A 24711-nucleotide genomic window follows, 5' to 3' on the forward strand; every position below is an offset into this window, starting at 1 on the left:
TGGCATTTGATTGGAGCATTTAGTCCATTGACATTTAAAGTAGCTATTGATAAATAGGATTTATTGCCATTTTGTCCCTTTCTTTTTGTGGGTGTTTTAATAGTTCTTCTCTGTTCCTTTCTTTTTCTCTTGCTCTCTTCCCTTGTGGTTTGATGGCTATCTTTAGTAATATATTTGATTTCTTTTGTCTTACTTTTTTTCTTGCTTGTTATAGGTTTCTGATTTGTGATTACCATGAGGATCTTATTTAATATTCTATGCATATAACAGTCTATATGGAGTTGATAGACTCTTTAGCTTGACCTCTTTCTAAAAGCTCTACTTTTTCACTCCCCTCCTCCCACATTTTATGTTTTTCAAATCATATATAGTCTCTTGTTTGGTGTGTGTCTATCCATTACCCTCTTATCATTGAAATAGGTGATTTTAGTACATTTGTCTTTTTTTTTAATTAATTTATTTTTTTCTCCTTTTTCTCCCCAAAGCGCCCCGGTACATAGTTGTATATTCTTCGTTGTGGGTCCTTCTAGTTGTGGCATGTGGGATGCTGCTTCAGCGTGGTTTGATGAGCAGTGCCATGTCCGTGCCCAGGATTTGAACCAACGAAACACTGGGCTACCTGCAGCAGAGTGCGCAAACTTAACCACTTGGCCACGGGGCCAGCCGCAGTACATTTGTCTTTTAACCTTCGTATTATCTTCACAGGTAGTTGTTCTGCTACCTTTACTATATTTTTACTTTACAAGTGATTTTATTGCCTGGTTTTTTGTTATTGTTTTGTTTTTTTGATAATTCTTTTTTTTAATCTCTATTTGTGGTCATTGCTTTCCCACTTAAATAAGTCCCTTCAGCATTTCTTGCAGAACTGATTTCTTGGTGATAAACTCTGTAATTTTCGCTTGTCTGGGAAGCTCTTTATCTCTCCTTCCATTCTGAATGGCAGCCTTGATGGATAGAGTATTCTTGGCTGTAGGTTTTTTCCTTTTAGCACTTTAAATATGTCGTGCCATTCTCTTCTCACCTGTAGGGTCTCGACTGAGAAGTCCGCTGATAGCCTGATGGGCTTCCCTTTATATGTCACTTGTAGCCTTTCTCTTGCTGCTTTTAGGATTCTCTCTTTGTCTTTAATTTTGGACATTTTAATTATAATATGTCTTGGTGTGGGCCTCTTTGGGCTTATCTTGTTTGGAGCTCTTTATGCTTCCTGTACTTGGATGTCCGTTTCCTTCCTCAGGTTAGGAAAATTTTCATCTATTATCTCCACAAATAAATTTTCTGCCCCTTTGTCTCTGTCTTCTCCTTCTTGGACACCTATAATCCGAGTGTTAGCATGCTTAATATTGTCCCAAAGTTCCCTTAGACTGTTCTCATGCTGTCTAATTCTTTTTTCTCTTTTCTGTTCTGCTTGGGTGATTTCCTCTAGTCTTTTGTCTAGCTCGCTGATCTGTTCTTCTGCCTTCTCTACTCTTCTATTGAGTCCCTCTAGTGAATTTCTCACTTCCAGTATTGTATTCTTCATTTCTGATTGGTTTTTCTTGTATCTTCCAGTTCTTTGCTGATGTGCTCACTGTGTTCATCCAGTCTTCTCCCCAAATCTGTGAACATCCTCATGATATTTTGTTTGAATTCTTTGTCGAGTAGGTCACTTGTTTCTGTTTCATTTAGTCCTTTTTCTGGGGTTTTGTACTGTTCCGTTGCTTGGAAAGTATCCCTTTGTCTCCTCATTATGCCTCTTTCTCTGTGCTTATTTCTATGTATTAGGTGAGTCGGCTATGTCTCCTGATCTTGGAGAAGTGGCCTTATGTATAAGAAGCCTTATGAGGCCCAGCAGCATGCTTCCCTCTCATCACCAGTCCATAAGAACCAGGAGTGACCCCTTTGTGGGCTACTTGTGTCCTTCTGCTATGGCAGGGTTACTCCCACTGCAGGTACCCAGGGAGTCTAGTCTTTCCTTCCCTGGCCAGCTGTTTGTAAATCCAGTTTGGGGAGCCTCAGCACTGTTGGCTACAAAGTCTATCAGTACACTCCTATTGCAATTGTCCTCTTAATTGGGTTGGTACCCAGTGTAGCTGGTTGCTAGGCTCAGGGGCTTAGGGTTGTGATAGGCCTCGGGCCTACAAGGCTGTTGTCAGATGTCTTAGGAGTGCAGCTAAGGGGGTCTGGCCCTTGACCTGGGGGCACTCAATTGTTTCAGGCTTTGGAAGGTGGGGCTGATCCTTTTTATGGCTATTTGTGAAGCACAGATCTTCCGCCACTGATTAGCCCCACCCTCCCACAGGACCACATACACCATCAACACAGTCCTGGCCCGTGCACACTTCTCAACCTCGTGGAGAATACCCCAACACCGCCCTGCAGAGGCCCCCACCTCTCCACCAATGCCCTCCACAGTTCACCTGGTCCTCACACAGGCCCTGCCCCACAGAGGCAGACACCCTTGCCTGCCTGTAGAGGATCAAGGCACCCAGTCAATGCAGGCTGAAAAGTAGCCTGAGGGCTTGCTGTCAGGTAGGCCCAGTCCCTAGGGAGGGTTGCCTGCCCTGGCTGAACTGGATTAAATCTGTGTTCTAGTGGGCGTGGCAGACCCCTGGGCTAACAGGCCAAGGGATGAACCTCAATGGCTCCCACCAGGGTCGTGGCAGCACACCTGGACCAGCTCAGAACAATGGCCCCCACCAATGTCTCAGTCTCCAGAGAGGTCCCTCCTCTCACCAAGATGCCCCCAGAGCCCACCAGGTGAGCCTAGTTTCACTAGAGGACTGTCAGCCTTCTCTCTGGTGATTTTATGTTGCTGTAATAAGTGAGCTTGTGCGTGGGTGCTTTAAGACCTGGGTCTTTATGGCTTTCCACCGATAGCTTTTCTGGAGGTATCCTCACTGCAGTTAATAGCCAGCAAAACCACACAGTAAGACCCCCATCTCAGTTGGGCTGAGTCTGAAGTATGCTTATAGCAGTATCGCCCCCACTCCGGACCTCACTCCTCCAGGAAGGGCTGTATGCCTTAGGGTGTCTCCCACCTGGCCAGCTGAGAAGCTCCACTCCTCCCAAAGGTGACTTTTTTCCTCTCTGGCAGGAATTTTTGCCTCCTCCAGGCAAACTTTTAATGAATTATTTAGCCACATATGAGCTGGTGTGACAGATTAAAATCCTGAGAACCCCCAGTCACAGAGTGAGTCTTGCACCCACCACAAGTTCTTCCCTACAAAGCCTTCACCAAGTGAGCACACCAAAGGCTTGGAGCAGAGCAAAGAACTGAGAATGATTCAGCATAGTGCATAGGATTTTCACCAAGTGCATGGCAATGGCACAAGAAAGACTAGAAGCAAAGCAGGAGAGCTGAGAGACAGATGTATAGGTATAGTGGATCAAGTGCATGGCAGTTGCAACAGAAGGCTGGGATAAAGAAAAGAAATGAGAAGAAACCTCCCTCACATCCCAAGGTGTACGGGACCTCCATCAAGGCTAGGCAGCATCCTACTGAAGGCTAGTACCAGGGCAACAGGCTGAAGAAATATGCCCTGGCACAGAGAGCTAGGGGAGGTTATCAAGAGAAAAGAGAACACCTAAGCAACCCGGAAAGCTGGTGGCTGGACTATAAACAAAGAGAAATCTGCCATAGTTAGAATGCTGGTAGCTGGATTATAAGACATAGAGAAGTCTTCAGAGTCTCACCAGGGCTCAGATCCCAGACCTTGCTTAAGGGAAATTACTGATCCAGACCTCACAATATTAGCCAGTAGTGAACTGAATCTAAAACTACCACAAAGCCCAGCTCAACTGGACATTAGATTGACTGAGTCCTAACCTGGTGGAAGGAGTGTTCCATTTTCTTAGGGTAAATATTATTTATTTTAAATATAATTTACTATTCTTTTACATGCAGTTTCTGTCATATAGTAAAAATTATGAGTCCTGTGAAGAAACAAGAAGATGTGATTTGTACTTAAGAGAAAAATTAGTTAATAGATGCTTACCCACAGATGATCCAGATGTTGGAATTAGCAGAGAAGTACAATAAAATAATTATGATAACTATAAAAAGAGATGACAAGATGGAAATGGCATAACTGAAACATACAGTATCAGAAACAAAGAATTTATTTGATGGGCTTAACAGGAGACTGGGTGGAAAATATGATTAGTGAACTTGAGAACCCATCAATACAAATTATCCAAACTGAAGCACAAAGAGGAAAATGAATTTAAGAAATTAAAGAGAGTGTCTGTTACCTGTGGAACTATGACAAATGATCTAAAATATGTGCATTTGGAGTTATATCACTGTAATGTTCTTACAGCCAGCTCTAGTTGCCTGTGGTTAAGATTCAGCGCTTTCACTGCTGCGGCCTGGATTCGTTTCAGGGAACCACCCCACCCATCTGTCAGTCTGTCCATTGTGATACTGTGGCAACTGTGTGTTGCTGTGATGCTGTAAGCTGTCACTAGTATTTCAAATACCAGCAGGGTCACCCATGGCAGACAGCTTTCATCAGAGCCTCCAGACTAAGACAGACTAGGAAGAAGGACCTGCCCACCCACTTCTGAAAAAATTGGCCATGAAAACCCTGTGAATAGCCGCAGAGCATTGTCTGATATAGGACTGGAAGGCAAGAGGATGGTGCAAAAAGACTAGGCAGGGTTCCTTTCTGCTGCACACAGGGGCGCTAGGAGTCAGAATCAACTAACAATAACAACAACAAAGGTTCTTACATTGTTTATGAGATAGTATGTTAGTATTTGAATGTAGTTTGTGAAAGTTAAGGATGCTTTTTTAATCTCTAGAGTGACAAATTTAAATGTAACAAAAATGTTATAACTAAAAAAATCAGTACAAGACATAAAAGGAAATACTACAAAATACTCAATTAACCAAAAAGTAAGTAGGAAAAGAGGAAGAGAAAAACAAAGAACATATGAGACAAATAGAAAACAAATATAAAAAGACTCGAACTCAACCATATCAATAATTACATTAAGTATGAATAAACTAAATATTCTATTTAAAAGGCACAGATTCTCAGACTGAAAAAAACCCCAGAAGATCCAACTATATATCGTTTATAAGAAATGCACATTAAATATAAAGACTCAGACAAAATTGGTAGTAAGGTATGGAAAAATATTTAGCATGCAAATACTAAGCATAAGAAAGCTAATGTGGCTATATTAATGTCAGACATAGGAAACATTATGAGATAAAGCAGGACATTTTATAATGGTACTATTATCAATTCATCAAGAAGACATAAAAATTCTAAATGTATATGTACCTAGTAACATGAAGCAAAAATTGAGAGAACGTTTGCACTTCAAAGGACACTTTCAAGGAAGTGAAAAGACAATCTAAAGAATAGGAAAAAATATTTGCAAATCATATGTTTGGTAAGGGATTTGTATCCAAAATATATAAAGAACTCATAACTCAACAATAAAAAGACAAAAAATAGACAAGGGATTTGAATAGACATTTCTGCAAAGAAGATATAAAAATAGCCAATAGTACATGAAAAGATGCTTATCAGTAGTCATTAGGAAAATGCAAATCAAAACCACAATTAGATGCCACTTCACATCCACCAAGATGACTATAATCAAAAAGACGAACAATAACAAGTGTTAACAATATATGTAACATTCATATATTGCTGGTGGGAGTATAAAATGGTATAGCTACTTTGGAAAACAGTTTGGTAGTTCCTTAAAAAATTAAACCTAGAGTTACTGTATGACCCAGCAATTCCACTACTAGGTATATACCCAAGATAATTGAAAAGATATATTCACAAAAAAAACGTGTACACAGGAATTTATAGCTGTGTTATTCCTAATAGCTAAAAAAGTGGAAACAACTGAAATGCCCATCAACTGATGAATAGATAAACAAAATGTGAGATATTCATATAATGGAATATTATTCAGCCATGAAAGGGAACAAAGTGCTGATACATACTACAGCTTGGATAAACCTTGAAAACATGCTGAGTGAGAGACGCCAAACATAAAAGTCTGTATGTTATATGATTCCATTTATATGAAATGTCCAGAATAGACAAATCCATTGAGACACAATGTAGATTAACGGTTGCCAGGGGCTGGTGGGAGGAGAGTTTGGGGCATGAGTACTAATGAATGCAGAGTTTCTTATCAAGGTGATGAAAATGTTCTGGAATCAGAGTTGCACAACTTTGAGAATATACTAAAAGTACTAAATTGAACACTTATTTAAAGGGTGAATTTTATGGTATATGAATTGTGTCTCAATAAGTTTGTTAAAAATATCAGGGCTGGCCCCATGGCATAGTGGTTAAGTTTGGGGCACTCCACTTTGGTGGCTCAGATTTGCAGGTTCAGATCCTGGGTGTGGACCTATGCCGTTTGTCAACCATGCTGTGGCAGCAACTCACATATAAAGTAGAGGATGATTGGCACAGATGTTAACTCAGAGCTAATCTTCCTCAGCAAAAAATATATATATATCAACCAATGGAGGAAAACCATATGATCATCTTGATGTCATATGCTCATCTTACCTTCCATTGATGATAAAAACCTTGACATATCAGAAATCTGATAAATACCTCAATCTGATAAAAGGCATCTACCAAAATCCTGCAGTCAAAATCATACTAATTGGTGAAATGCTGAACACTTTCTTTTCTTTCTAACATTGAGAACAGGCAAAAGTGGAGGTCCACTCTCATTACTTCTCTTCAGTATTTTATTGGCATTACTAAAAGTACAATAAATCAAGTAAAATAAATAAAAGACAAAAGTTGGAAAAGAAGTAAGAACTGTAGTTATTCTCAAATGACATGGAATGAATCTAACAAATGATGTGCAAGACCTGTCGTCTGAAAACTACAAAACTTTGCTGAAATAAATAAAAGAAAACCTAAATAAATGGAGAAATGTGCCATGTTCATGGATCCGAAGACTTAATAATACCAAGGTAGGCATTCTTTCCAAATTCATCTGTAGGTTTGAAACAATCCCAAGCAAAATTCCAGCAGGTATTTTTTATAAGAAATTGACAGAATTCCTATGGAAATGCAAAGGACCAGACACTGCAGAATTTATCAAAACATTGCCTCAGAAATACAGATAGAAACTTGTGTCTCAAGAAGAAATTGAATGTATCTAATGTGGAGATCCAGAGTAGTCACTGGCAATGTGGCTGTTGTTTGTCATCAGATAAAAGAATTATCTTTACAATAAGGGACTTCCAAAATAACAAACGAGAAAGTATACATTCAACAACTTTAATAGAATAGTCTAGAAGAAAATGAAAGAAAATTTAAATGGAAACTTGTATCTTCTAATTTATGTATCTTGGTCAGCTTCTTAACAGGCTTACCTAATTGTTTATGTTCTTTATACTTATTAAAGTATATATTTTAAAATGTTAGCCTATTAATTTACTCTTGATTATCCAGTATTACCAATGTTGAACTATTAAAAGCACACAACGTCTAGTAAACTATCATAGGTTTCCCATAATTTCAATTTTCTTTTAGTCTGTTTAGAGATGGAAAGAATTTTATTAGGCAGAATTGCTGCTTTAGGGAAGTGATTTTTCTGAAATTGAATGAGGATCAGTGAAATAATTACCCCATTATTTGTTCTTAATCCTCTAACACTTTTTCATTCACAAGGTTATTAGAATATACCTGGCTAAGTAAGTGTATCCTCTCTAAAAGATAACAGTGTAACCAACAGAAGGCAGATGACTCTGACATACTGAGTCTGGGAGATAAGAGAAAAAATTGTTTGTAACCTATATTCAGAAAAATAGTCAAAGATTATAAAATGGGAAATAAATTCAGAGGTCTAAATTCAAAGCATAGAAATAAATGAGTAGAAATTACAATTTATTATGTTTTAAAGGGTATTAAAAAGTCTTGTTCTTTGGTCTGTTTTACCACTTTGGTTGTGATTATGTATGCAAATCTTGGTGACCATTAACATTTTCAAACTTAAAGTCTAAAAGCCTCAAAAAATCTACCTAGGGACCGGCCTGGTGGTGCAACAGTTAAGTGCGCACATTCTGCTTCAGCAGCCCGGGGTTCGCCAGTTCGGATCTGTGGTGTGGACATGGCACCACTTGGCAGCCATGCTGTGGTAGGCGTCCCACGTATAAAGTAGAGGAAGATGGGCATGGATGTTAGCTCAGGGCCAGTCTTCCTCAGCAAAAAGAGGAGGATTGGCAGCAGTTAGCTCAGGGCTGATCTTCCTCAAAAAAAGAAAAAAGTCTTCAAACCTTATGCATTAACATCTATGCATTTTATTGTATCTAAATCAAACCTCTATTTTTTAAAAGTCTTTGAGCAGATCTTAACAAGATCATCTATAAAGAGGCAGTGTGGTGTGATGCTTAAGAGGATGGGCTTTGGAGTTAGCCAGACTTGGATTTCGAACCTGGAGCCTCTGCTTTATAACCTGGGGCAGGTTATAACTCTTACCCCTGGTTTCCTTATCTTTAAAGTGGGAATACTACTGAAGCTTTCATAACATTTCATAACATCATAACATTCTGAATATTAATTGCATAATATAACTGAAGCGCATGTAATAGAGCAACATAAATTATGATGGGTGGTGGTGGTGGCAGTAGTGGAAGGAAGAAGTGGTGGTAGAAGTCGTAGAGAATCTCTCAGGGCCATCACATCACGCAGCTCCACAGCCTCGTTTACGCTGTAATTGTGCTCCCGAAGGTGCCGTTTACATTGCCTATGATAAGAGCTATACCTCCTAGATTTTTACCCTGTTGCTCTGGTGGAGATGGTAGTGGTTATTACATTTTGACAAAACATACCTCTAACTTGTAAATATAAACCAATTGGCAAGTGAATTTAGAGATCCCAGAAGAACAAAAAATTGTTTAAAGCTGCAAGAATAGACACACACACCCCAACCCTGCAATTCAAGCCAATATGGTGGTCATGGAGCCCTTTCAGAAAGCTGTCTGACTAGATGTCTACCAGCTTGACAGTTTCACAAACTTAGGTTTTTTATGAAATCTAAGATTTGCCTACAGCTTTTCTGTTAAGCTCACCTAACTGAATAACTTTTCTTTTAAAAGTAAGAGAGGAAAATATTGCTTACTAGCTACTGTTGAATTTTCCTTAGGTGAACCTTGAACATGCAAGCAGTCTTCTTGGATTCCACTGAGCACTAGACAGTGGAACACCTACAGGTATATTGACCATGAAGTCCTTAAAAGAGTTCCATGATAGTGGCCAGTGGCATTCAGTCACTGGATGGATTTATTGGACCATATGGATTTATTAGACCATATTTTAGATTTATGAAGAACCACCCAGATACAAATTGGCTTTAATATAAACCAAATTTTAACTGCTTTTGATAATCTGGTCCCCATATTACGCAACAACTGAAGAAGTCTGACCCCTGGCAGGAAGCCAGCTGCCTCAGGATGGTAGGTTATGCACCACCAGTAAGCTATGTACCAAGAAAACATCCCAGACAGCGAAATTTGGCAAGGGCACATATGGAACACAAGAACAAGTGGCTACTAAGTGATTTTACTTGTACCTTTTATGTTTGCCCAGAATTTCAAATAGAGAAAATTGCATTTCTTTTCCATGCTCTTAGGACTGCCAGGACGGTGCTGTTGGGTCTATTTAGAAAGTCCTGGAGACAGACAGAGAAAGATTGTACAAGACTGAATATGTGAAAAACAAACTTTAAAACAGAAGTTTCCTCAGCCTCAAGTTTATTTCTAAAAGTAGTTGGTAATTTTATTTTTGCCTTATTAGACTTACACCATCGTTTCTTCCAAATGATTCATTTGACATTGCTCCAAAGCAATAAATAGAATAAACACGGAGAGGGAGTTCACCATGTGGGCAAGAGCATAAATCTTCTCAGAGGAATTAACTCTATTTATCCAAATAAATCTCATTTTTATCATGATGTAGGGTTAGATATTTGCAAAGATAAATATGTCTGTTACCTGAACTTGTAGACACTCCATGTTAGTTGAAATGAGGTAAATAAGCCCTTTGTTTTTTGCTATAGCAACATGGGAAATATGAAAACATTAATTTGTCTACCTCTACATACTTACATAGTCATCAATCTGTGTAGTTCACGTCAAGTATAAACTTAACATTTGTGTGTCATCTTATTACCTGTTAGTACGCAACGTTTTAGGCAAGTATATACCTTCCCAAAGCAGACACATGCCTGCTGTTTGCCCACAGGACACATAACCATGGTGTGGAACTGAGACAAGCATCCTTCAGAATGATTGACCTTATTACCCACAGTGAGTGAATGGTGTTTTCTTTCTTTTGGTTGGAAAGCAGTGGACATATGATGAAACGAATTTTTTCTTGTTTTTTTAATGCTAAAACAAACAAGGCCACAATCTTGGTCATGTCATTCTTACTTCATGTTAATTTCCTAACTTGAAACAAAGCGTTGGTTTCTATTATTGTAAATATTCAGGATCACCCATTGATTTTATGTTGTAAGAACTTCTGTTACATTATTTTGTTAAACAGGTGAGTGACAGGAGCTGAATCTACCAGGCATGCAGTATATGTGGAGTTGCCAATGGCCACACAGTGCCTAACACAAGTAGGCATTCCATAGATACATCTTTAATGAGTGACTCCATGTTGAGGTTTAGGGTAGAGCTTTGAGTCCAGATGCTTGTTTGGACACAACATTTTATTCCCACTGTCCTTCCTCCCCAGTAACCTCCAGAGCTGAGATCAAAAGCTGGATTCATCAGCAGATCAGCTTTTTAAAAAAATGGAAAATTTTTACATAAAATTTTTTAATTTACATGAAATACAAGTTTTGCATTAAAATTTTATGTGAGATTTAAACATTTTAAGTTTTACATAAAAATACAGTTTTTTTTCTCCTGATTTGTTTTCTCCTATAACAGCAAAAGATTTGGCAACACTGGGACCTACCTCCTATGTGACAGCGATTAGTTGGAATCAAGCGGTAGCCACCCTGTTTGTTGGGCCCTGGGCACTCCTCTGTGACAGTCCTACACCTGACCTGCTTCACTCACAGGCATTTGAGACTGACCCATGTTGTAGATTCTGAACCCTAAACAAAGTCTATCTGCTAGAATACATTTTTATTCCAGTACCACTCATTAAATAATATAGTTTCTTTCTTTTTTAAAGCCTTCATCTTGGAGTGTCCAGTCTGCAAAGGGTTTTAGGAAGTTCTAATGAGGGTTCTAATGTTAGGTAGGTCTCACTGAGAAGGTGACATTTGAGTAAAGTGTGGAAAGATTTATGGGAGCAAGGCGAGAGCATTCCAGGCATAGAGAACAGCAAGTGCAAAGGCCCTCAGGTAGGCACTCCTGGTTTTTGGAGGCACAATGAGAAGACCAGTCTTAGTGGGTCAGAGTAAGCAATAGGGGACCAGATCATGTAGGTTTTTATTGGTTACTGTCAGGATTTGGGCTTTTCCTCTGAGTTGGGAGCCTTTGGAGGGTGGCGAACAGAGGAGTGACATGATATGACTTAGATTTAAAGAGGCAACTCCAGCCGCTGAAAGGAAGACAGAGTGAAAGTTTGTTGTCATTCATGTGAGGGATGATAATGACTTGGAATAGAGCATTAGCTGTAAGGTGGTGAGAAGCAGTTGGCTTCTGTGTGTATTTTAAGATACAACCAACAAGGTTTGCTGAGGGATTGGATGAAAGTATGAAGGGAATAGAGAAGACAATAATGACTCCTAAAGTTTTGGCCTGAACAGTTGCAAAAGTGGAGTCGCTATTTACTGGGGTGAGGAAGAAGGTGAGGGGAGGAAGAGGGCTTGAGGGGAAGTAGAAAGAGCTCAGTTTCGGATGTGTTAATTTTGAGATGCCTGTTAGGCATCAAATGGAGATACCTAGTACGTGGTTGGATATATGCATCTGGAGAAAGGACTAAACTGGAGATGTATATTTGGGAATCTCAGCATTTAAATGCTTTTTAAAACTACAAGACCAGATGAGAGCACCAAGAGAGTGAAAACAGACAGGAGAAAAGAGTCCTGAGGAACTCCTGTGTTTATAAATTGGGCAGATGGGGAGGAACCAGCAAAGGAGACTGAGAAATGGTCATAGAGGTTGGTGGAGAACCAGGTGAATGTGCTGTCTTGGAAACCAAGAGAGAAAGTATTTCAAGGAGAAGACAGTGATCAACTTCATCAGATGCTGTAGTCTGCTCCCATGAAGTTAGCTCTGAGAACAGACCATTGGATTTAGCATTGTAACTTGTTGCTTACCTTGATAAGAGCAGTTTCAGTGGAGTGGTCAAGGCAAAAGCTTGATTGTAGAGGGTTTAAAGAGAGAATGGAAGGAAAGAATTTGAGGTAACAGGTATAGACAGGTGTTTTAAAGAACTTTGCTGTAAATGGAAGTAAAGAAACGGAGTGGTAACTGAAGGAAGAGGTAGGTCTACAGAGTTATTACTCTTTTCTGTTTCTCCACTGCAACCGGATGCTTCACTTTATGTCCAAAACACCTCACAGATATTTTTCTATAAAATAAGCAGAGGAAAAGTGGTCCAACTATTGAGTCCTGGGGTACCTCAACATTTAGTGGCTGTGGAGGTGAAGAAGGACCAGCAAAGGAAACTGAGGTCTCAGCATTAGAGTAAAATGAAAGGGAAGTTTTGCACACCTTTTGTGGTAGTTCTGAGTTCAGCTGGAATTAAAGGATGACATTTGCTGACACTTGGGATGAGCTGGCTTAAAGAGTTGTGCAGGTTTCTTTACTGAAGGATGTCTGAAACTTTAACGTGCTCATGTGCCTATCTAGCTCTCAGAGTGGGCTGGGGCCAAGCTATAAGGTTGCAGCATTTCTCTGACATTTGACCAGGCTGCTTTGTTTCAGAGTGTCTCCCGGAACCCAGCAGGAGTCAGCTTGGGGGACGCTGCTATCTAGATCTCAAGGCCTTAACAGGTCTTTGGTGTTGCATGGGTCATATCAATAAGAAGTCAGGAAACAGATGGTTTTGACAAGGAGAATTTTCTTCAAAGAGTTTGTTGGTGGTTTTTTTTTTACTCCTCCCAAATTCCTCATTGACAGAATAACTGAAATTCTCAGGAAATAGTCCATTACACAAATAGTAGTTTCACTCTTTATGATAGTTTAAGCATTAGACTTTAATTTCTTTTTAAATACAAGATGCTCTTTTCAAGCTGTAGTAGAATTCATGCTATCTGGCAGCTTACCTGCCAGAAGATTGTAACTGACATTTTGGCTTTTCACCTAATACAAATCATCAGGATGTTGAGACTTCCCTACCAGGATCTCTAAGAAGAGGTTAGTGGACTGTCTTTACCAAGGAAATGGTGGCCCAGAGCCACTCCTTATAGAACTGAGAGTAAACCCCCAGCCTCTGTGCAGCGAGTGGGGGCAACTGCACCTCAGCCTGCAGGGCTCAGCTAGATCCTCTCCCCTTAGTTCAGCACCTTCTGCCACCATTAGCCCTCAGAGAAGAAATATCTGAGATGTTAGGTTACTTATATAAGGTCACACAGCTACAGAGAGGTGGAGCTAAGAGTCAGACTAGATAATCTGAACTCCAGAGCCCAAGCTTCTAAGCACTTAGTTGTCTGGAGAGGCCTAAGCTGGAGCTGTATATTTGGGAATTTCAGCATATAAATGCTTTTTTAAAACTACAAGATCGGTTGAGATCACCAAGGAAATGAACACGGGCAGAAAAAAAGAGGCCTGAGTCCTGGGGAACTCCCATGTGTATAAGAGGGGAGATGAGGAAGAACCCGCAAAGGAGACTGACAAGTTGTGGCCATAGAGGTTGAGGAGAACCAGGGGAATGTGGTGTCCTGAAAACCGAAGAAAGAAGGTGTTTCAAGGAGAAGAGTATGATCAATTCGATGAGATGCTGTTGCTGGGCCTTCTGTGGACATTACAGTTACTTTGTTCATTCTTTTTTGGCAACGCTAGGAGTGGAGTGGGGACACAGTCATGCGTTCCAAATTGAGTCTAGAATAGTAAGAAAAGGACATAGATTAACTTCTTAATAAATTTTATTGCTATATTAAACACTCACTAAATCGCTTTGCTACATAATTAAGAAAATACAGGAAAATGACAGGAAGAAAAAAATTAAACCCTGGTCCTGAAGGAATCCTTGAAATGTAGTGAGCTACCCTACATTAACTACTGTTGAAATTTTGGTATGTTTCCTTCTGGTTTTGCAACTTTGAATTTTTTTTTACACAATTGTGATTGTATGGGATACATGGAATGACATATGGATTTATTCTTGTTTGAAATTAATTTGTAATATAAAAATAGTACATGTTCCTCTTAGAATATTTGAAAAAGGAGAGTAAAGAAAATTTTAAAAGTCAGAGTAAAGAGTATAAAAAGTCTCTGGGGGCCGGCCCCGGGGCCAGTGGTTAAGTTTGCGTGTTCCGCTTTGGCGGCCCAGGGTTTCACTGATTCGGATTCTGGGTGCAGACATGGCACTGCTCGTCAAGCCATGCTGAGGCGACATCCTACATGCCACAACTAGGACCCACAACTAAAAATATACAGTTATGTACCGGGGGGCTTTGGGGAGAAAAAGGAAAAATAAAATCTTAAAAAGAATAAAATAAAGTAAAAAAATAAAAGGTCTCTGCAATGTCATTGCACACCGTTAACATTATGGTATCAGATGTGTATTTCCATATAGTCTGCATAACATTCCTACTGAGCTTTCTCCCTGCCTGCCTACCTAATTATCTAAGAGGTAGCTTAGGAACAGGCTTTGTTCCTGCAGAGATGGAGGTGCAAATCCTAGGCATGGAGGTGGGGGTGGGGTGAAAATCCACCCTCCTGGGCCCCACCCTCAGATGCTGATATAGTGGATCTTGGAGGTGGTCCTAAAATCACCCTCTGGGAACATCACTGAATGTTGGGCTGGGTCTAAGGAGAAGGTGATAAAAAGTCCTAGGACCAATTGGGATTTTAATTAGTTCTTAGAAGGGCTATTAAAAAGATCTATAACCTGAATTCTAGGAAAACTTCGACTGGGTTTTTTGAAAAATATTTAAACAACATTTAGAGGGCCTTTCTAATGCAAAGACTGTTAAAATCAGAAAGAACCCTGAATGTAATTGTCACATTTTTCATTTTTACCTACAAAGATGCTGAAGCCTAGAGAGCTAGTGACTTCCCAGTCCAGAGACTATCAAATCCATCGGCAGCAGAGTTAAGGCTCAAACCCAGTCCTCTGAATCCCAGAATCATCCTGAAATTTGTTGGTAAAATTTGTGGCAATAACTTTTCTGAGCAAGCCCTATTTCACCCTGAAATACTATTTAGTCATAATAAGCCTCCTGCAGTAAAACGTGTGTCTCTTAACAGAGCTAGATTTAGAATCCTTCGTGGTAAGGCTTTGTGGGAGTAAGGAGAGCCCTAAATTTGGAGTCCAAAGGCTTTCATTCAAGTCTCAGTTTTTCCACTTCCTCTGTGACCCTAAGGAAACCACATAACCATTCTGAGTCTTACTTTATTTCATCTGAAAAATAGGTATAGTATTATCGACGAAAATAATCCATAACAAATCTATAAATGAAAATTTGGGTGAGTTTAGTCTGAGCTGAAATGTGAGGACCATGGCCCGGGGCCTTTCTTCCCAAAGGAAGAAAGGGCACCGAAGAAGTGGGGTGCAGAGAGTGGTTATATACCCCCAGAGAGGATGTTTCTCATAGGATTGAAATGTCCCTTTTACAATAGTCGCGAGACCGCTCTGTCGGCACAGCGATTGATGGAAATAGCAGGTAGGTCTGCTGTCTTGGTGAACACAGCAGGGTGGCCGGTCTCTTGTCTCGGTCTCCTGGTCACAGGTGAGCGCCTCAATCAGTTCCTAGCCTAAGGAAAGATGCTTAATCTTTAAGGAAATGCCAATGTTGGGAGGGGGAGGAAAGTTGCACCTTTATCTCAAGGGCCTTTGTTCTTGCCATAGGAAATGTATATACAATGCATGCTCAACGGCCACAGTCAGGCCCTTTTGGAAAAAACAAAGTCAGGCCGAATTAGGTTTATACCAAATGGCTTCCTCGTGTACTCCAATATATCCTATTGCTTGCCATTTTTATTTGTCAGTATACATCTTTCTACTGACAGAGTATTTTGAAGAGATCTTGCCAATGCAAAAGCATTATGGAAACTAAAGCATTATGCAAATATAAGGATGTATTTTTATTAAGATTTCACAAAGAACTAGTTTCCATAGCCTACAAAGACAATTGCCTTCAGAGCAAGATCCATGTGTGTTTCATTCTTCTGTTCCCTCATAATAAATGCAGAATAAATATTTGCTGAACAGTGGAGAGCTTTTATCACCTTTAGCAAAATGGAATATTCATGACAATTCTCCATGTAAGTGGTCACGTAATAGGTACCGTGGGGTTTACCATGTTTATGCGGATGCCTTCATGGGGCTTTTAAGCTAAAAATAGGAGAACAGTCTTGTCTGATGTTGCCTGTGAAGTGTGGTGTCTTCTGCATGGTAAAAGAAGTAAAGACATTTGCCATGAGACTGGAACAACATGCTGTTCTCATCAGACAGCATTTTAATCTTATTTTTAGGCTCCTTGGACATGATATTTCTATGTGAGAACAATAGAGCCTTTCCCTTTATATAGCCTTGTTTCAGTACTGACGAAGTTTCCTATAGTGCTGTCTTGGTGTTTTGTCCACATTTGCCAATGGCTCTTTTATGGCATACTTGTTTTAAATGTGGAAAACAAGGTGGGGATGACATACAATAAAATGAATAATGTATGGCATTAATTCTTCATCCTGCTGATATTTCTGATTTGTTAGGTTGAACTTAGGAATTCTATCTTCAGATTGCTCTGACTTATTACTTTTAGTTTAAGAGAGTGATGGAATGGAAGTAAAATACTTGTTTTTGGATTCATTAACAGTGTACACAAAAGCTAAATTAAGTCAGCCTCAGAGAATGTTAAATGTTTTGAGAGGCTACTCCCGAGACCGTCTAACCCTAAGTCCTCGTTTAATAGCTCTGAGACTTCCACTGACTTTCCCCACATCACATAGGCTTAGGAAGTGAGCACCCAGATCTGTTGACCTGTAGTTAAATGGGTTTTTATTCTATAAAATATACATGTTACTCTGGACTGTATTAAGCAGGTTCACGTGAAACTGTCAACTAGTTAAGTACATCTGCTTTCGGGATGAAGTCTGAAGACCAAACTCTATTTTTAGAGCAGTAAACTACATTCCAAGGTTTACTGCTGCACACAAAGAATGCTCAGAATATACTTATTCACAAGCTGTGTCTCCTTGAAAGACAGCTCTTGAAAGCAATGGGCAGGGAACTTCTGGGAAAAGGATGAGGTGGCAGGAGGTGTCTCCTGACTCAACTCATTGAGAAAAAAAAAAGCCCATAATAGAAGCAAAGCAATAAAAACCAACCAGACGCTTCCTCAGCTCTTCTCTCTGGAATTGGTCATTTAAGGTCTATCACGTTTGTGCCAGTAAAAGAAAGCAGAGGTAAGAATTCCCCTTGTAAGGACATAAGATGTGTTCAGCCAACAGTGCCATCTCACCGTACCAAAGGTACATGCCCCCAGTAGCACATCGATAAATACAGAAGACAAGCTCAGCCTGCAGCTAATGGATCTTCATTCTACAAAAGATACACCTTAGTCCATACTATGTTAAGAAAATTCATGTGACACTGTTAGCAGATGGAAAAAACAATACCTATGACTCAGCAATTTGAAAAATAAGGCAGAGTTAACAGAAGGGAAAATGGTAGGGAAGAATACCTGTCTCTTCAGATGCTCACGATAATGTAAAATTGAGCTGGAGGCACTCATGTCTCACTAGGCTGGAGTCCTGCTTTGCAGAAGGGAAATGCCCGTGTAAACAATGTTGCCCTAGTGTTTTCCATGTTCCTCCTAGTGCTGAATTTGTCAGAATGTCATTAATGCAGCATAACACAATGGACACACAAGGCACACAGAGCCCACTTGACCTCTAGCCAGGTTGCTGATGTCTCTGGTGATCTCTCTCTGAAAGAGGGTAATATGTGTGCAATTCTTGTGTAAGATGAATGAGCTGATAATGTCAGATCATACTATGTCAGTCTTGCAAAATATGTAGGCTTTATTTTCGGAGTTTTAAGGTCCAGGACTTCAATATCATTTTGATTGTTTAATTTATACAAATCTCCTCAAAAATTTGTAACAAACTTACAAACTATAATCAAAAACTGTAAAATATAAAATTAAAAAATATAAAATGACTAATTTGCAGTTTGTTTTCTTTCATTACCCTATTCTCATTTTTAAAAAAATCCTTTATTAGCAAATATACTGAGCCCCTACCATGTGCCAGGCTGTCTTTTAGGTACTGAAGGAAAAGCAATGAATAAACAGATAAAACTCTGCCCTCATGGAACTTTTGTCTCAGGGGGAGAGACAAGCAATGAATAAGATAAAAGAGCAAAATAGATTGGTGGTTAGATGGTGGTAAGGATCTCTGAAACACTGAGCCAGAGTGGGTGGTGGTGGTGAAATTCAGGTAGCCTGGCCGGTGTAAATCTTCCTGGAAGGTGGATTTTGGATTTTTGGTAGAAGTGAGCAAGTGAGCCGCAGGGACGTTGGATGGAAGAGCTTTCTGGGCAGGGAGGAGGCAAGTGGAAAGGGAGAGGAACAGCGAAGGGGAAATCAGGAGGATTTCAGCTCAGAGAACTTGTGGAGACCAGAACATATCGGGGGAGCATTGTTGGAGTTTACTCTGTATCACTTTAAGACCTGTATGTATTGTGGACTGAATTGTGTCCACCCTCCCCAAATTCGTATCTTGAAGCCCTAACCACCAATGTGACTGTATTTGGAGACTCCTTTTGGAGCTAGGACCTTTAAAGAGGTGATTACCATTAAATGAGGTCATAAGGGTGGGGCCTTTATCCAATTGAACTAAGGTCCTTAGAAGAGGAAGAGACACCAGGGAGGGGCACACAAAGAGAAAAGCCCACTGTAAGCCAAGGAAAGAGGCCACAGAAGAAACCAAGCCTACTGATACCCTGATCTTGGGCTTCCAACCTCCATAACTATGACAAAATAGATTTATGTTGTTTAAGCCACCTAGCCTGAGGTATTTTGTTTGGAAGCCCTAGCAGACTAATACACTATCCTAATACCCAATTATCTCTGAGAAGAGAACTTTCTGCTAAGTGGTCAAATTGATGTTGAGCAAACTTTATTATATTAATTGACAGCAGTACTTATTTTGTGTCAATCAAAAAGGATCTAACTCATCCTACATGTAGTACATTTGACTTGAAACAGATGAGCCTACAGATTAGTCATCCAGAGCAGAGCCAGCACACCAGTCCCGTCAGATTCAGAGTTTCTCTTACATCAGCAGTTTAAAAGTAGCTCTGACAATTCTTTTATTGCTGTCTCTCTTATGCTGTCACTTTTTTAAACATAGAATTGGCCTTTGGCTGGTATGAATGAAGAAGTAAGATGCCATACCTTTTCTTTCTACCCCTATTTTTCCCCAAACCATGCTCCCTCTTTAATCTCTTACCATCTTCTAACAAAACTGCTTTCTTAACATCACAAAAAATGATGGGAGGAAAAAGCGATTGGCTGCTTTTGGAGGTTTTTTATTCTGAACCCTGTGTTTAAAGATAAACTGAGGCATATTCAAAATTTTAAGAGTTTATTTGAGCAAAAATCCATTTGAGTTGGGCAGTGCCAAACAGAAGTGCACTCTGCCAAGGGGAGCCAGGGGAAAGACTTAAGTAAGGAAAATGCAGAAGCAAAGAAAGGAAATTATTGGATTGGCTATAGTTTAAAACCTAGTTGGCTGTTTGTGATTGGTTTGGGCTGCTGTTATCTCAGGGTGAATCTTCCTCAGAAAAAGAAAGGTAGCTGCTATACGGCACTCAGATGAGAGAATGCAAGGGTTGCCAGATTTTTCAAGAGAAGCTAGAAATCAAGATGCTTGCGCAACTTCCCCATTTTGAAATATTTTCTATTAATTTTTTAAAAGTTAAAAACACAGTGTGACCCAAACCAAACAAACTTGTCAGCTCTCCCTTACTCAGGCCTAACACATCATTTTTGTGTCCTGCTACCCTCCAGTTCTATTTGCCTTCCACTGCTGTGGCCTCTGGAGAGTCTTCCTCCACTCTTTGATCCACATCATCCTCTCCCTCTCTTGACTTCTTATGGCATTTGTGGTTGGCTATCTGTGATGTTGTGATTTATAATTTATAAATAAGATTTATAATAAGAAATATACATTTGGTCTTCCTCTATGGTTCCTGACTCACAGCTCCCAAAACCCTTTGAATTTCCTGATAAGAGCAATGGAATCATCTTTTGTTATAATATTTGGTCCTTTGTCCTCAGTTCCTGAGCCATGGGTGTTTAGTTATTCATAACAAGCCCCCTTCAACCACACCTGAGTTGATGTTAATGAGGTGACCTTTGGAAAGCCCCCCGGTTACATAAGGATGTGGACTGGTTGCCAGGGGAACCAACCATGTGACTAGAGAGTTTGAACTTTCAGCCACATACTCCTTTACCTCCAGGGAGTGGAAAGGGACTGGAGATCAAGTTCAGTCACGAATGGCCAATGATTTAATCAATTATGCCTGTGTAATGAAGCCTCCAAAAAATCCCTGAACTACAGTTTGAAGAGCTTCCAAGTTAGTGCACATGTGGAGGTGCTGGGAGAGTGGCGTGCTGGGGAGAGAGGGCATGAAAGTTCTCTGCCCCTCCCCACATACCTTGTCCAGTGCCTCTCTTCCTTTTGGCTGGTCCTGAGTTACATCCTTTTGTAATAAAGCAGTTATCTAGTCAGTAAACTGTTTTCCTGAGTTCTCTGAGCCACTCTAGCAAATTAATCAAACCCAAGGAGGGGATGGTGGGAACCTCGGATTTATAGCCAGTGGGTCAGATGCACAGGCTGACGACCTGATCTTGTGATTGGCATCTGGAGTGGGGGAGGGGGAGTTCAATCTTCTGAGACTGAGCCCTTAACTCGTGCAATCTGATGCAGTCTCTAGGGAAATAGTGTCAGAATTGAGTTCAGTTGTAGGACACCTGAGTGTCAGTGTCCAAAGAATTGAGTTAAGTGCTTGGTGGTATTGGAAAACATGCACTGGAGCATTCTCCCCTTAGAGTGCGTGGTCCTGTGTTTTTGTTAATGGTTTTCTAATCATTTCGTGTGGCAGTACTTGTCTTCTCAACAATGTTACATGTTCTTAGAAGAGAATTTGCCAGTATTCTACTACTGTGATTTTCTCTGTAGCACCCAACTATGTTTGTTTTTGAGCCTTTGAAGATTAGTGATACAGCAAGCTTATACAAACAAAACCCTTAGCAAAGTAAATATTCAGCAATTGTTAATTATTTTATCCGTAGCAGCAAAACAGCAGCATCAAAAATACTGGCCTAAAAATGTCCTTTTTCTTCAACCTTGCCTTTTAGCATGCAGCTAATTTTTCATTAAAATATTTCATTCTGGGGGCTGGCCCCGTGGCCAAGTGGTTAAGTTCGCGCGCTCCGCTGCAGGCGGCCCAGTGTTTTGTCGGTTCGAATCCTGGGCGCGGACATGGCACTGCTCGTCAGACCACGCTGAGGCAGCGTCCCACATGCCACAACTAGAGGAACCCACAACGAAGAATACACAACTATGTACTGGTGGGCTTTGGGGAGAAAAAGGAAAAAATAAAATCTTTAAAATGTAAGACCTACAAAGAGCAAAAATTAAAAAAAAAAAAAAATATATTTCATTCTGTTTTTACAGACTATCAAACTTTTCAGATAGAATTTCCCAATTCTGGGATATCCAGTAGTTTGCAATAGAGATTGTGGTGCATAATGTTTTGTTCTATGGCTGTGTGTTTGTTTGAATAATAATAATTTAATATTTATTGGCATGTGCTTTCATTGCATGCAATATCTTGTGTAGTGCTTATCAACCTGTTAATAAATACTACTATTTTACCCTTTTTAGAGATGAGTACATGAGAAGTTAAGTAACCAGCCGAGGTTACATAGCTAGTAATTGCAGGGGCCTGAATCGAACGATTGTCGGTTAAGATGACACCAGCTGCTGTAACAAGCAAACCCCAAACTGTAGAGTTACTCAAACAAAATAAGAAATGTGTTCCTCATTCACATAAAATCCAAACTGGGGTTTCTGATTAGCTGAAGGCTTTCTTCCGAGTTATGATTCAGGGTTCCAGGCTCTTACATCACATAGGCCTCAGGGTCATCAGAGAAGGAGCATGGAGAATGGTGCAGAAGATTTTCTGCCAGGCCTGGTAGTGGCACATATCACTTTAGTCTGTAGGCCTGATTTCAGTCACATAGCCACACCTAGCTACCAAGGAGGCTGGGAAATGCAGTCCAGGAATGCATCTAGGAAGAAGAGGAAATGGCCCACAGCCCGAGGTGCTATGCACGTAGCCATTATGATAAATTGCCTCTGTAAATTAACTTTAGAATTTGGACATAATTTGTTGTATTCTGTACTTTTTAAGCCGCTAGTTGATAAAAACACCTCTGCTGTGTTTTGAAATACTATTTCTTAAGTCTCTCCATGGTGAAGCGTTTTCCCAATGTTGTTTGTTCTATTTGTAAGTGCCTGTATTGCTTTGACTGTAGTATCTTGCTTCAGGCTCTCTCTGTTTTTTTTAAAAACAGAAAACCAAACCCTCAGAATTATGAAACCAAGGAATAAAATATTTCCAAAAGCTTTTTTTGGACTGTGTCTGTCTAGATTTTGTTTTCCTGACCCCACTAAAGGCGGATAATAACTTGTTTAAGAGAATCTTCTCTTAACTCTTGTGGCAGATCTCAAGAAACTCTCCTGAGAGTAGAAAGATGGATTAAAATATAACCACTAAGTAAAGGCTTTGAGACTTTTAAAATTAAATCGTGTGCTTGTAGTTTTCCTAGAAACCACAAAAGAGCAGTCACTAAGGTGGTCTTAAAAGATTTAAAGACATGAGTATGAATGATAGGAAGTCTCAGCTACTACTTAGATTGTGATTAAGACATCAAGCAATTATATAATTTCTATATTATTTTATTCTTACTTCAACTTTCTCATTTTAAAATTTTCAGGCTAAATATGTTATTATACAATGTATTTGGTTTTATAAAGAGATATAGCCCTAAGAATATTGACTTTGAATAGTCAGTTTCATTTACAAATTTATTGTTCTTCGAGGAGTGTTAAACTCAAGGATCTCTGTATGCTGCTCAGGGAGTTAGCAAGAAAGCAGAGAATTATAACAAGGCAGCCATTGGGGTTCCATTGGTGTGGAGCTGTTAGCATCTGAAAAATCTAAAGCTCCACCTCCATTCTAACAACATAATCACTTGGAAAGTGGAAAAATTTAGTTGCTCTATACTTTAAAAAACATCTATTTAAAAAGAATCTTTACTATGACAACTAGTTTGATTGACTTTTTAACCAAACTGAACAGTCACATTAGTTAAAACCCCTAAGATTCCTTGTGTGTTCAGAAACATAGCCTTGGAGGCCCAGCCCTGGCAACCTGGTGGTTAAGTAGCGTGCTCTGCTTTGGCTGCTCAAGTTCGGACCTACACCACTCGTCTGTCAGTGGCCATGCTGTGGTGGTGGCTCACATACAAATAGAGAAAGATTGGCAGCAGATGTTAGATCAGGGCGAATCTTCTTCAGCAAAAAAAAAGGAAAGAAAGAAAAGAAACATAGCCTTGGAGTGTATATTTTAGTCACTTATCCACTCAGCATTTCCACAGTGTACCTTCTGTGTCAAGCCTTTGACAGGTGCAGGGAATACAAAGGTGTGCGTAAGACAAGCTCCTGCTTCCAGTTGACTTTCAGTTATAGAGACCTAAAAACTCAAAACAACCCGAAACCATCACAGGACAAGAAATGCTCGGATGGTGCTATAGGAGCTAGAAGCAGAGCTTCTAGACTGAGTAGGGGATCCAGTCAAGGATGTCTTTCCTTAAGAAAGAACCAGAACAGGGTATTGGAGACATGGAACCATGGTTAGAGAGGCGTGATGAGTGGGGCGTGGAGCAACGAGTGGAGGGAGATAACCCAAAATGGATCAGTCTGATGCTTTTTCATCTGTCATTTTCATGTGTTATTTCTCATTAGTTGTAAATTCCAATAAATGTACATTGCTATTTAAATGGTTTTAAAGATGCCTTGTTAAGTTCTTATGCTTGTAGAATATCTGGGAGTCTGCACAGTTCTTAGACAATATAAAATACTTTATTGCACTTTTAAATACTGACATACAAGTTTATTGTAGAAAGTGGTCTATTTTTAGCCTCAAGAGGAACTTAAACCCACTTCTCTAAAAGAACTTTTAGAGATAAACGCTCGTATAAAACATTCTCTTAAACAGCTCCCACTGTTTATAATATGATTTGATGCTCCATTGAAATCTCCACAGAAAGCTTCAAATACATTTTGGCTTGATCTTTTTCAGACCACGATCACTTATTTTCTCATGAGTCAGAAGATCATGTTGATAGATGAAACTGGTTAAGTATTCACATTTGGATGGTTAATCATTTTATTCCTCTCAACACCAAGATCACGCCAATGTATTTTGTAATTTCAAAATCTGCCTTTAGACTAGATGATTATTTAGGGAAGGGGTAATCCTGAGAAGTTAATCTTAACAACTGGTTTGTCTAGTTGAGCATTTC

The 24711-nt window shown here is 39.7% G+C and overlaps 1 protein-coding gene across 10 annotated transcripts in view; it reads left to right on the plus strand.

The window, feature by feature from the left end:
• Positions 1–24711, plus strand: part of TASP1 (taspase 1) — a 244078-nt gene that overhangs the window by 215084 nt on the left and 4283 nt on the right. For 2 of the 10 annotated variants that reach the window (XR_011430799.1, XM_070247225.1), the window contains one exon: positions 10224–10288. The exons of 7 other annotated variants lie outside the window; for them this stretch is intronic. Coding sequence is in view for 2 of the 3 variants with exons in the window: in XM_070247225.1 (XP_070103326.1) it covers positions 10224–10288 (65 nt within the window). In the remaining variant the exon portion in view is untranslated. Of the gene's footprint in view, positions 1–10223; positions 10289–24711 lie in introns of those variants that run through there. One more of the 10 variants, XM_070247224.1, reaches the window with a different exon arrangement.

This window comes from Equus caballus, chromosome 22, assembly GCF_041296265.1.
Source record: "Equus caballus isolate H_3958 breed thoroughbred chromosome 22, TB-T2T, whole genome shotgun sequence".
Lineage (NCBI taxonomy): Eukaryota > Metazoa > Chordata > Mammalia > Perissodactyla > Equidae > Equus > Equus caballus.